Source organism: Pristis pectinata, chromosome 20 (genome assembly GCF_009764475.1).
Source record: "Pristis pectinata isolate sPriPec2 chromosome 20, sPriPec2.1.pri, whole genome shotgun sequence".
In the NCBI taxonomy this organism is placed as follows: domain Eukaryota; kingdom Metazoa; phylum Chordata; class Chondrichthyes; order Rhinopristiformes; family Pristidae; genus Pristis; species Pristis pectinata.
Genome location: NC_067424.1, coordinates 1,303,017 through 1,317,279, shown reverse-complemented (window position 1 = coordinate 1,317,279; position 14,263 = coordinate 1,303,017). Strand labels below are relative to the sequence as shown.

Here is a 14,263-nt window from a genome sequence, read left to right as displayed (position 1 = left end):
CTTGCCATTTAACTGTTGAAATTATTTTATTACACTTTAACATGGTGAAAAACAAACTGCTCTTTTCTGAAAATAACTGTGATTGCTTTTGTAGAATGTAAATTAACGTTTCTCTGCTTTGTGAGTAAACATTTCCATTGAGTAAATAGCACCCTGAACAAAAGCCACATCCCTTGTTAAACCTGGAACCGAATGCAACTTCTCACACCGCTGGAAGCAACTGTCAGCTTATCATTTGCATGTTGTTACTTACCGACCAAACTCAGGACGCACAACATTACGGTGAAATGTTGTCCTTTAGAAACATTTACCAAGCTCCAGAAGATGGACATTGTGTTTAATACACAATTTCTGCTGCAGTTGCTTTTGGTTACTTTGCAAACTCAGTGGCCAACGTTACACCCAGACTGGTATGGAGCGTTTCTGTTGGGAATGGATGTTTTATACTCAATTATTCACAATCCCCCCTCCCATTCTCTCCACCTCCTTTACTAACAAACACACTCTGAAAGCCAGCCTTCTGGTCTGTAGTGCCCCTCATAGAGGAAGTAAGTGTGTGTGGATGTAACTGCTGCGTGGATAGTTGTGACAGCATCAGGAAACAGCAGAGAAACAAAAAAAAGGTTATAAAGGCGTTCTCTGTGTTACACATCACTCTGTGAGACACATTTTCCCCTGTATCCTGACCTGCTTTATTTCCTCTGGGATATGAGCACTAAACACACTTAATTAAGTGTGTGCCTATTAACCCTTACTTTGCCAAATTAGCTAGAATCCTAAACTCTTGCAATGAATGTTGTGAGGAGTGATTCAGTCAGTGGGCACTGCATTTACTGATCAGTTTACAGAAGGGTTCTGCTTTGAATTGAATTGGTGAAGTACTTATGTCTTGACAGCTCCATTCACAAACGACGGACTTCCTGAAGTCCCACACATCAGAGGCTAGAATGCAACTGGCAACTTGTGGACAGAAAGATCCCCAAAACAGCAATATGAAAATGTCCGGAATCTGTTAATGAGTGAGCTTTATTGTGGGAAGAATTCCATCCTCAGGATCTGGAGACTAACTCCTCCACATACAGCTATGTGCAACTCCCTCTTCCACCCAAGATCCCATGGTGATGACATCTGGCAAGATCCACCTGGGTGGAGTTCCAATGTTTATATATCAATAGTCAGAATGAATGCTTATACTAAGGCATCAATCCATCTGTTATCTTGCTCATCGACCAACTCCCAGTACTTCAGGCTGAAATGTACTCTCCCATTTCCATGCAATACTTCTGGTGTCAGAGAGTCGCTGGTTCAAGTCTGACCCCACATAAATCAGCATCGTGATGGACCATGTTCAATGTGGGAAGCCCTCGATATTTGTTTGCATTTTATTTTTCATGGAAGTTAATTACACAGCACACAGTAAAGGGGAGAAGAGATTTATGGGGATGCTGCCAGGACCTGCGAGGCTCAGTTGAGCAGGCTAGGACTTTATTCATTAGAGTGCAGGAAAATGAGGGGTGATCTTATAGAGGGGTGAAGATGGGGGTGAATGCGCTCAGTCTTTTCCCCAGCTTAGGGGAATCAAGAACTAGAGGGCACAGGTTTAAGGTGAGAGGGGAGAGATTTCATAGGAACTGAGGGGCAACTTCTTCACCCAGAGGGTGGTCCATATATGGAATGAGCTGCCAGAGGAAGAGGTTGAGGCAGGTACATTAACAACATATAAAAGGTACTTGGACAGGTACATGGAAAGGAAAGGTTTAGAGGGATATGGGCCAAACGTGGGCAAATGGGACTGGCTTAGATGGGCATCTTGGTCGACATGGACCAGTTAGGCTGAAGGGCCTGTTTCCTGCTGTGTTATTCTATGACCCTGTGATTCTAAATATGGCAGAAAGCTGACAGGCAATTATTTAGTCATGATCACATTGTTATTTGTGGGAGCTTGCTCTGCATCAATTGTCTGCCATATTTCCTGCATTGGTAATGGGCACACTTCAAAATACTTCTTTGTTGCTGTGAGGTTCTTTGGATGGTCCTGAAAGAGATTTGAAAGCTGCTATAGAACATAGAACACTACAGCACAGTACAGGCCCTTCGGCCCACAATGTTGTGCCAACTTTTTATCCTGCTCTAAGATCTATCTAACCCCTCCCTCCCACATAACCTCCCATTTTTCTATCATTCATGTGTCTATCTAAGAATTTCTTAAGTAACTGTAATGTATCTGCCCCCACAACCTCTGCAGGCAGTGCGTTCCATGCACCCACCACTCTCTTTGTAAAAAACTTACTCCTGACATCCTTCTTATACCTTCCTCCAATCACCTTAAAATTATGCACCCTCGTGTGAGCCATTGTGGCCCTGGGAAAAAGTCTCTGACTGTGCACTCGATCTGTGCCTCTTATCATCTTGTACACCTCTATCAAATCACCTCTCATCCTCCTTCTCTCCAAAGAGAAAAGCCCTAACTCACTCAACCTATCCTCATAAGACATGCTCTCCAATCCAGGCAGCATCCTGGTAAATCTCCTCGGCACCCTCTTTAAAGCTTCCACATCCTTCCTTTAGATCTTAGAGCAGGATAAAAAGTTGGCACAATATTGTGGGCTGAAGGGCCTGTACTGTGCTGTAGGGTTCTACGTTCTATAGCAGCTTTCACATCTCTTTCAGGACCAAAGAACCTCACAGGCGACCAGAACTGAACACAATACTCCAAGTGTGGTCCAACCAGAGTTTTATAGAGCTGGAACATTACCTCGTGGCTCTTGAACTCAATACCCTGACTAATGAAGGCCAACACACCATATGCTTTCTTAACAACCCTATCAACCTGCGTGGCAACCTTGAGGGATCTATGGATGTGGATTCCAAGATCCCTCTGTTTCTCCACACTGCTAACAGCCCTGCCATTAACCTTGTATTCTGCCTTCAAATTCGATCTTCCAAAGTGCATCACTTCACACATCTGTGTTGAAATCCATCTGCCACTTCTCAGCCCAGCTCTGCATCCTATCAATGTCCTGTTGTAACCTACAGCAACCTTCTACACTATCCACAACACCACCAACCTTTGTGTCATCTTCAAACTATCTCACCCACCCTGCCAGTTCCTCATCCAAGTCATTTATAAAAATCACAAAGAGCAGGGGTCCCAGAACAGATCCCTGCGGAACACCACTTGTCACCAACCTCGAGGCAGAATACACTCCGTCTACCACCATCATCTATGAGTGAGCCAATTCTGAATCCACACAGCCAACTTGCCCTGGATCTCATTCCTCCTGACTTTCCGAATAAGCCTCCATGAGGAACCTTATCAAACGTCTAAGAATGCAAGTTTCCTTTTGTTGTGGTATGCAATGTTTGTTGTGAGCTCTTACTACACCTGGTCAACACTGTGCTTTAACTTCTCCAGAAATCACTTTTGGATATCGTGGCTGCTGCAGGGAAGTGCCGAGGCCAGTTAGTTGTTGCGTAATGTGTAGGGCGGTGCGCTGGAGACTTGTACCGGTGCCTCAGAGCACAGGTTGTAGACTGAAACAAACCCTCAGTGGAGTATCAGTGATATGTACAAACAGCAGACAGGTCCACAGACATCCCTTCCACACAGCTGTTGTAGAAAGGGAAGTTGGCAAATTGGTTTATTATTGTCACATGTACCGAGGTACAGTGAAAAACTTGTCTTGCGTGCCATTCATACAGATCAATTCATTACACAGAGCATTGAGGCAGTACAGGGTAAAACAATACAGAATGCAGAGTAAAGTGTCACAGCTACAGAGGAAGTGCATTGCAGGTTGACAATAAGGTGCAAGGTCATAACAGGGTAGATTGTAAGGTCAAGAATCCATCTCATCTTTTAAGGGAACTGTTCAATAGTCTTATCACAGCGGGATAGGAGCTGTCCTTGAGCCTGGTGCAAACCCTCAGGCTTTTGTAGCTTCTGTCCAATGGGAGAAGAGAGAAGAGAGAATGTCCGGGGTGGGTGGGGTTTTGATTATGTTGGTTGCTTTACTGAGGCAGCAAGAAGAATAGACAGAGTCCATGGAGGGGAGGCTGGTTTCCATGATGCGCTGGGCTGTGTCCACAACTCTCTGCAGTTTCTTGCGGTCCTGGGCAGAGCAGTTGCCGTACCAAGCCATGATACATCCAGATAGGACGCTTTCTATGGTGCATCGATAAAAGTTGAGGGTCAAAGGGGACATGCCAAATTTCTTTAGCCTCTTGAGGAAGTAGAGGCGCTGGTGAGCTTTCTTGGCCATGGCATGGCATCTATATGGTTGGACCAGGACAGGCTGTTGGTGATGTTTACTCCTGGGAACTTGAAGCTGTCAACCCTCTTGACCTCAGCACCATTGATGTAGACAGATGTATGTACACTGCCCCCTTTCCTGAAGTCAATGACCGGTTCCTTTGTTTTGCTGACATTGCGAGAAAGGTTGTTGTCATGACACCATGTCACTAAGCTCTCTATCTCCTTCCTGTACTCTGACTCATTGTTATCTGAGATACGGCCTACAACTGTGGTATCATCTGCAAACTTGTAGATGGAGTTAGAGCAGAATCTGGCCACACAGTCATGAGTGTATAGAGAGTAGAGTAGAGGGCTGAGGATGCAGCCTTGTGGGGCACCATTGTTGAGAATAATCGTGCCGGAGGTATTGCTGCCTATCCTCACTGATTGCAGTCTGTTGGTCAGAAAGTCAAGGATCCAGTTGCAGAGGGAGGTGTTGACTCGTAGGCCTCGGAGTTTAGTGTTTGGTGATGAGTTTGTTATGTCTGCACAGAATGTCCCACAGGATCTGGTGGGATGGTTCACTGAGCAGACTGTTAAGTCATTTGGCAGAATGCCTCGCTGCCAGAACACGCACCGAAAGCTCAGAGAGAAGGCCCCTCTCCGTCAGATCCTTTGTGTACAGCTGGAGTCTCGGTCCCACCTCAGTCCTCGAGGTGGCTCTGGCGCCTATGGGATTCCTTGTGAACTCTGCTTTGCCAAGAAGTTCTAGAAAGGAATACAGTGGTTCTTACTGAGGTTTTGTCCCAAGCAGATGAATAACACAGTGATCTACAGGCTGTTCCTGGGGACACACACTGAGCTTCCTCTGTTTCAGTGAGAACAAACCCATCCAGTGCAACATCTCCTTACAACCACGGCCCTCAATCCCAGGCAACATCCTGGTGAATCTCTCTGCACTCTCTCTGTTGTTACCACATCCCTCCTGCAGTGTGGTGACCAGCACTGTACACAATGCTCTAAATGCAGCCAAACCAATGTTTTGTACAACCATAACATGACATCCTAACTCTTACACTCAATACCTGGGCCTACGAAGGCAAGCACACCAAATGCCTTCTTAACTACTCTATTCACCTGTGTCTCCACTTTCAGGGAGCTAGGGACGTACCCCAGGGCTCTCTGTACATCAACCCTCCTGAGTTCCCCACCATTTACTCTATATGTCCTCCTAGTATTTGACTTCTCAAAAGACATTACCTCACGCTTGTCTAGATTAAATTCCATCTGTCACCACTCCGGTCAAGTTTCCAGCTGATCTGTGCCCCTCTGTATCCTGAGACAACCTTCTTTACTATCTAAGACTCCACTGATTTTAGTGTCATCTGTAAACTTACTGATCAGGACCAACTTCATTCTCATCCAAATCATTGCTAAGTATCTGATAAACAACGAAGGTCCCGGCACCGATCCCTGCAGTACGCCACTGGTCAAGGACTTCCTGTCAGAGAAACACCCTTCTATTGCCACCCTCTGCCTCCTGTCACCAAGCCAACTCTGGATACAGTGTGCCAACACACTATGGATCCCATGTGCTTTAACCTTCTGTACCAGCCTAATGTGCAGGATCTAGACAAAAGCCCAACTAAAATCCGCGGACACTCCATCTACCCCCCTGTCTTCATCAGGTTTCTCAGTCACCTCCTCAAAAAACTCTGTCAGGTTTGTGAGACATGATCTTCCCAGCACAAAACCATGCTGACTCCCTCGAATCAGCCCCTGCCTTTCCAAGTGAAAAATAAATCCTGCCCCTTAGAGTTTGATGTAATAGTTTCCCTAGCACTGATGTAAGGTTTACCAGCCTAGGGAACATGAGCTGTTGTCCTCCAGTCTTCTGAAACATCACCTAACGTCATCTGAAGAAGATGCAAAGTTCTCTGCCAGAGTCCTAACGATCTCCTCCTTTGCTTCCCATAGTATCCTGGGATAGATTCCACCCATCCCTGGGATTTATTCAAACTATGTTGGCGCTGGAAACATGGCGACACTTGTGGGCTGCCCCAGAACACTCTATGCAAAAGATTCATTTCACTGTGTGTTTCGATGTATTGTGACTAATAAAGACATATTATCTTATCTTAGCTTATCTTAATGTGTCCCATCCTTATTCTGAGATAAACCATACTTCTACCCCCAGCTTGTCCTGCCTCTTGTGATGTTCACACAGTGGACCGATTACAGATGGCAGAAGGATTTGGTCACACACTTGAAGGTGTGACCTTGATCATTTGGTGGGGCCTCTCCATCTCGGCTGCAGTTCTGAACCATCTTCATTAATTTTGAAGTCGCACGGACCGGTCATTGTCTGGCCCCCCTCTTTCTCCTTTCTGACTAGTGATCTTGGTGCCTCTCATGTCACGATCAGAAGTTCTGGTAATGGCTGCACACTCACCGTGTTCCTAAATATCCACATTCCCCTTCTCAGTCATTTCCTGTGATGCTGAACTCTTTTTAGTAGTGAGTTACTCAGGAATTTCCTTCTCGTTGCCAGAGCAGTTCTCTTAAGTTTGCATTAAGTACCTCCGATATCCTGAGTTCCATTTCCGGCTTCGAAGCATTCACTGCTTTTTCAGATCACTTCTGTTAGAAATCTTTTGTACAGCTTTAATTCTGTAAGTGATGCATCACCCAAGCATCCACTGAAATTGAAATACTGAAAAATTAAGATTTAATTGGCATAAAAAAGCTGAACTTTGTCAAAACCATGGGAGAAAGTTTTTCCTGTGCCTGTTATGGTGACCTCATTAATCTATTTAAAAAGACATGCTTACCACTGTTCTTGCTCCCTGTATTCTAACAGAACCACCTCTCCTATGAATAAATATCGAATCTATTCCATCAGAAGAAAACTGAATGTTGAGAAGGAAATGGTGAGACTGAAATTAAACTGAAGGAGACTGAGTAAAATTAAGTTCAGACCTCAGGCCTCACCAACGAGGAAGACGGAGACACAGCTGAATCTGTGATCACAGTGGAGGACATAAGGTCAGTTTTCCGGAGAGTGAACATGAGGAAAGCACCTGGTCCAGATGGTGTCCCAGGCCGCGTGCTCAGATCTTGTGTTGATCAGCTGGCAGAAGTACTTGCGGACATATTCAGCTTCTCCCTGCTTCAATCTCAGGTTCCCTCCTGTTTTAAGAAGACCACTATCATCCCGGTACCAAAGAAAAGCAAGGTAACATGCCTCAATGACTACCGACCAGTGGCTCTGACATCCACCATCATGAAGTGCTTTGAGAGGTTGGTCATGGCATGCATCAACTCCAGCCTAACAGACAATCTGGACCCATTGCAATTTGCCTATCGGCCAAACAGGTCTACAGCGGATGCCACCTCCCTGGCCTTACACTCAGCTCTGGAGCTTCTGGACAGTAAAGGCACATATGTTAGACTATTGTTTATTGCCTACAGCTCTGTCTTCCATACAATAATTCCAAGCAAGCTTGTCACCAAACTCTGAGACCTAGGACTCAACACCTCCCTCTGTAACTGGATCCTTGACTTTCTAACAAACAGACCACAATCAGTGAGGATAGGCAGCAATACCTCTGGCATGATTATTATCAACACTGGTGACCCACAAGGCTGCGTCCTCAGCCATCTACTCTACTCCCTATACACTCATGACTGTGTGGCCAGATTCTGCTCTAACTCCATCTACAAGTTTGCAGGTGATACCACCATTGTAGGCCGTATCTCAAACAGCGATGAGTCGGAGTACAGGAAGGAGATAGAGAGCTTAGTGGAATGGTGTCATGACAACAACCTTTCCCTCAATGTCAACAAAACTAAAGAGCTGGTCATTGACTTCAGGAAAGGAGGCGGTGTACATGCACCTGTCTACATCAATGGTGCTGAGGTCGAGAGGGTTGAGAGCTTCAAGTTCCTGGGAGTGAACATCACCAACAGCCTGTCCTGGTCAAATCATGTAGATGCCACGGCCAAGGAAGCTCACCAGCACCTCTACTTCCTCAGGAGGCTAAAGAAATTTGGTTTGTCCCCTTTGACTCTCACCAACTTTTACAGATGCACCATAGAAAGCATCTTATCTGGATGTATCACGGCTTGGTACGGCAACTGCTCTGCCCAGGACCGCAAGAAGCTGCAGAGAGTTATGGACACAGCCCAGCGCATCACGGACACCAGCCTCCCCTCCTTGGTCTTTACCTCTCGTTGTCTTGGTGTAGCAGCCAGCATAATCAAAGACCCCACCCACCTGGAACATTCCCTCTTTTCTCCTCTTCCATCGGGTAGAAGATACAGGAGCCTGAGGGCACGTACCACCAGACTTAAGGACAGTTTCTACCCCACTGTGATAAGGCTATTGAACAGTTCCCTTATACAATGAGATGGACTCTGACCTCACGATCTACCTTGTTGTGACCTTGCACCTTATTGCACTGCACTTTCTCTGTAGCTGCGACACTTTACTCTGTACTGTTACTGTTTTTACCTGTACTACATCAATGCACTCTGTACTGACTCAATGTAACTGCACTGTGTAATGAATTGACCTGTACGATCGGTTTGTAAGACAAGCTTTTCCCTGGACCTCGGTACAAGTGACAATAATAAACCAATCCCAACACCAAGAGTGAGGAAGGTTGTCAAGGGATACAGCAGGATATAGAGCAGCTGGAAATTTGAGCAGCCAACTTGGCAGATGGAGTTTAATCTGCACAAGTGCAAGGTGTTGAACTTCAGGAGGTCAAATGTAAGAGGAATGTGTACTGTAAATGGCAGGATCCTAAGGACCACTGATGTAAAGTGGGATCTTGGGGTTCAGGTCTGCAGCTCCCTGAAAGTGGTGACACAAGTGGATAGGGCGGTAAAGAAGGTGTAGCATACATAGCCTTCATAGGTCAGGGTGTTGAGCAGTTGGTAATTGGTTTATTATTGTCACATGTACCGAGGTCCAGTGAAAAACTTTGTGTTGCATGTCATCCATACAGATCATTTCATCACATCAGTGCATTGAGGTAGTACAAGGGAAAACAATAACAGAATGCAGAATAAAGTGTTACAGTTACGGAGAAAGTGCAGCGCAGGCAGACCATAAGGTGCAAGGCCTCGACAAGGTCGATTGTGAGGTCAAAAGTTTTCTCTTATTGTACAAGAGTTCCATTCAGTAGTCTTACAACAGCGGGATAGAAGCTGTCCTTGAGCCTGGTGGTCCGTGTTGTTGAATCCAGTATAAAAGTAGGGAAATCACGTTGCAGCTGTATAAAACTTTGGTTAGGCTACATTTGGAGCATTGTGCACAGTTCTGGTCGCCCCATTACAGGAAAGACGTGGAGGCTTTGGAGAGGGTGCAGAAGGGTTTAACACTATTAATTGTAGGGAGAGGTTGGACAAACTTGGGTTGTTTTCTCTGGAGCGTCAGAGGCTGAGGGGAGACCTGATAGAAGTTTATAAAATTATGAGAGGCGCAGGTAGGGTAGACAGTCAGTAATTTCCCCAGGGTGGAAATGCAAATACTAGAGGGCATAGCTTTAAGGTGAGAGGGAGAAAGTTTAAAGCAGAGGTGTGGGGCAAGTCTTTTACACAGAGAGTGGTGGGTACCTGGAACGGGCTGCCAGGGCAGGTGGTGGAGGCAGGCACAACAGCAACGGGTAAGACGCATTTAGACAGACACATGAACAGGCTGGGAACGGAAGGATATGGACCATGTGCAGGTCAATTTGCAGTTAAATTGGCATCATGTTTGGCACAGATGTGGTGGGCCAAAGGGCCTGTTCCTGTGTTGTTCTGTTCTATTTCAGAACGGTTAGCAGAATTATCCCAATCAGAAAGAGGGGCCCAATGAGAAAGATGAACCATCCATGGTTAACCACGGAGGTGAAGGAAAATACTGTTCTATGGAGGAGGGAGGGAGGGAGGGAGGGGGGGGAGGAGAGAGAGAGAGAGAGAGAGAGAGAGAGAGAGAGAGAGAGGATGGGCTGGAGAGAGAGAGAGAGAGAGAGAGAGAGAGAGGATGGGCTGGAGAGAGAGAGAAACTGTGAAGCTATGGATTTGTCATGACATTATTAGATGCTGTCAGCAGCATGTTTTCTCTCCTTTGATGTGTGGTGACCTAGTTTTTCTACTGATTGGTATTGGTATTGGTATTGATCTGGGGATTCCTTCAGCATCTGCCCAGGTGGAAGTTCTGCGTGTCAGAGTGCTACGTCCATGGGCTCTTTCACACTGCAGCTCCCTAGGAACAATACCAAGCATAAAGCCTCCTATACTGGAGGTGGCCACTCACTAACCCCAGAGATGGCACTTCATACCACACGGCACACTCAGTTGTTTATGAGTGCACAGCTGGTGCTGACAATGTTCTGCCTCTACTGCTCCTTCCTCAATCAGCCTCAAAGCTCCACAGCCCATGAAAGACAGATGAAGGACGGCTGATGTTGTACTGTGGGGTCCACATCTCTCCAAACAGTAATCGGTCCAGCTGCTGAGATGCTCTCATGGACTGTACCTACGGCAGCAGACCAGGGCAGCTGAACCACCAGCCGCAGAGCAGGGCAGCTGAACCACCAGCCACAGAGCCAGCAGTGTCCATGAGAGGCTCCGATCAGTCAGTGGGGGAGCAGCAGTTTGTCTCTGGGTGCATCTGCCTCACTCTTGGCTCTGCAGAAGGATCATTGACCTGTTACCATGCTGAAGGAGGCCATCTGTCCCAGAGAGTCCATGCTGATTCCTGCTGGTCCCATTTTCCCGTTGCTTCCTCAGAGCCTTGTACTTTAGCTCAAATGCCCAATTAATTCCCATTTGGAGGCTCTGATTGATTCTGTTTCCACCAGCAGTTGTGCAGGTTCAACATCACCTCCCTGCCGTTGGCCTCTGAATCCCAGGATTCCGCATGCATCACCAATCGTTCCGGGAACAGGCCTGCTCCTTTCCAGGGTTGAATCCTTTCTCCTGCACACCATAACTCTCAGTGAACTTGCCACTCCTTATCCTGCCAGCTGTAGGTGTCACACCACATTCCTTGGATTATTTTCATTGGATTGTTTAAAAATGTGACCCTTGTAAATGCACATCCTGACAGTTAAACAACATTGGACAGCTCAAGGAAAGCTCTAACCTCACTCCGAGCACTTCCTAATGCTAACCACCCATTAATTATCTCCCTGCTCGGGAAGTGTCCCTCTCTGACCTTGCTTTCCTCCAGTTTCCGGGACACAGGACAGCCTCCTCTGTTATAAGCTGAGCTCACACCCTTCACCGGCTTCACGAGAACTTCATCTGATGTCCTCAGTGAGTTATCAAGAAACGGCAACAGTCAACTCGGCCGGGAACAACTGAAATCCAGAGTTTATTTGGAATCCTCTTGGAATGGCTGGCTTACTGGACTCAGCCAAGGAACCTCAGCTTGGACACAAACAGCATACAATGACTGGAAAATAATTCTAAACAAAGTCATCAGGGAGTTGTACTTCAGACAGCTGGGCATGGAGTGAGCAGGAAATTACTCATCTTAGATACAAGTTGTAAAAGTGGTTCCAGTAAATAATCCTGGTGAGAGGCCTTGCAAATTGGTCTTCAGTTTAAATCTAATCAACAGCTGGGCAATCATTCTAATAATTATCTGGGAAATTGGTTGTTCTTAAAGACATTATAGCAGGTCACTTGGAAAAATACAAGGAAATCAGGTAGTCAGCGTGGTCATTTGAAAGGGAAATCATGTGTGAGCAATTCATTGTAATGTGTGTAGACAAAGGGGGACTGGTGGATGTACTGTATCTAGGCTTCCAGATGGCATTTGGTCAGGTGCCACATCAAAATGAACGGTTGCAGTGCAGGAGGTGACAGGTTGGAGGCACAGCACAGAAACAGGCTGTTGCGGCCACCACAACTATACTGACCCTTTTGCCCATCCACACCAGCGCCGCTACTTCCTCAGGAGGCTGAAGAAATTTGGCATGTCCCCTTTGACCCTCACCAACTTTTATCGATGTGCTACAGAAAGCATCCTATCCGGATGCATCACGGCTTGGGACGGCAACTGCTCTGCCCATGACCACAAGAGACACAGAGAGTTGTGGACACAGCCCAGCAGATCACGGAAACTAGCCTCCCCTCCATGGACTCCATAGAGTGGGGAGGGTGTAGGGAGGGGTGTAGGGGAGTGGGGGGGTAGGGAGGGGTGTGGGGGAATGGGACGGGTGTAGGGAGGGGTGTAGGGGAGCGGGGGTCTAGGTAGGGGTGGAGGGGAGCGGGGAGGGTGTAGGGAGGGGTTTAGGGGAGCAGGGAGGGTGTAGGGAGGGGTGTAGGGGAGCTGGGAGGGGTAGGGAGGGGTGTAGGGCAACGGGGAGGGTGTAGGGAGGGGCAGAGGGGAACGGGGAAGGTGTAGGGAGGGGTGTTGGGGAGCTGGGAGCGGTAGGGAGGGGTGTAGGGGAACGGGGAGGGTGCAGGGAGGAGTGTAGGGGAGCTGAGAGGGTGTAGGGAGGGGCATAGGGGAACAGGGAGGGTGTAGGGAGGTGTGTAGGGGAGTGGGGAGGGTGTAGCGAGGGGTGTAGGGGAATGGAGGGGTGTAGTGGGTTACAGGAGTGCAAGGGGTGTGGGGTGTTTCAGGGGAACACGAATCGGTGCTGGGACGGAGGGGATTTACCCCCCCCCCCCCCCCCCATCAGGAGCAGGGGCTGGGGATTCAGGGCTGGGATTGGGCTGCGGTCCAGGGGAGCTGAAAAATGCTGTTAGTGGGACAAATGAAACAGAGACATGTGTTTGATCCCAAAGTGTGCGGTGGGTTGGATGGAGGCCAGGTGGGGTCAGGACGGGACAACACATCTGCCTCCCCTCCACATTCAGGGACCCCAGCTGACTGCTGCCAACGTTACTGACAAATCTCTGCTGTCCTGGTCACCCCCATCCTGACCCACACTGGGGTTGGCTGTGGTCAGCTGGGGAAATTGGGGACAGGTTTGTCTCATCGACACTTGCGCCGTCTCTCTCTGCCAAACCCATGGACAGCAGTTCTGGAGCAGTTTGTGCATCTGACAGAATACACCTTGAATTCAGAGCACAAATCTCCCTGGGATGTGTGGAGATTGGTCACCCTCCGTGGGACAATGGAAAGTCTGCAGTGGTGCTGCTGACACCATACTGGGTCTCCTGGGGAAGGTGATAAGGTTGGACAACCCCTCAGTGAAGAAGTCATTGGGCTGTGGTCTGAGGCAGTGGTGTGGTTTGAGGGATTTACCACCACACATGCTCCCACGCCACTGTGGATCAATTGGTCTGTGAGTCAGGGGTCACAGTGTCTTATCCTGGGGGCAAAGCATAAAACACTGGGATCTTCACCAGAACTTGCAGTGAGGTTTCGTTATAGACTGAGCACTGAGAAATGAGTCTGGTTTGAGGTCGCACTGGGGAAACATTACTTCATGTCCCAATGTTGACTTGCTCCAGGGTTTCAGAAGCCAAGAATGATGATTCTGCAGGTTTGAAATAAAGACTGAAATTGATGGAAACACTCTGCAGGTCAGGCAACATCTGCCGGGGGTGGGGGGGGGGGGGGGTGCATGGTAGAAACAGGGTTATCGTTTCAAGTCAATGAGCTTCATTCAAACTTTGATCATTAACTTGAAATGTTAGCTCTGTTTCTCTCTCCACAGAAGCTGCCAGACTTGCTGTGTGTTGCTCTGGGAAATCCTTGATGCACAGGATGGTGCCGGTAGATCTGCAGCTGTGGATGATACCCAGGTCTCTGGTCCGATTTCCCATCGGGTACATCTCCATTCGGGAATAGTCACTGGGGTGATCTACCCTGGATTGAATTGTTTGATGCATGGTTTGCACTGGGAAGGCAAACAACCCATTGTCTGGGCTACGGAGGCTACATCCAGCTAGCAAAGAATCAGGGAGGTGCTTCCAATAAACAACCACAGATGTATCATACAGTGATTTACTTAGGGAACAGTAATTGTACATGGAAGTCAGCAGTGTACAGAGCAGCTGTTTCCCATTCACACA

The 14,263-nt window shown here is 47.6% G+C and overlaps 1 protein-coding gene across 2 annotated transcripts in view; it reads right to left on the bottom strand.

Moving 5' to 3' along the window:
• The window catches only part of LOC127580817 (uncharacterized), a 36,543-nt gene extending 36,092 nt beyond the window's left edge, over nucleotides 1-451 (bottom strand). For both annotated transcript variants that reach the window (XM_052034730.1, XM_052034731.1), the window contains exon 1: nucleotides 254-451. In XM_052034730.1, the coding sequence (XP_051890690.1) occupies nucleotides 254-332 (79 nt within the window). In that variant the 5' untranslated portion in view covers nucleotides 333-451. The remainder of the gene's footprint in view (nucleotides 1-253) is intronic.
• Nucleotides 452-14,263: the final 13,812 nt, after the last annotated feature.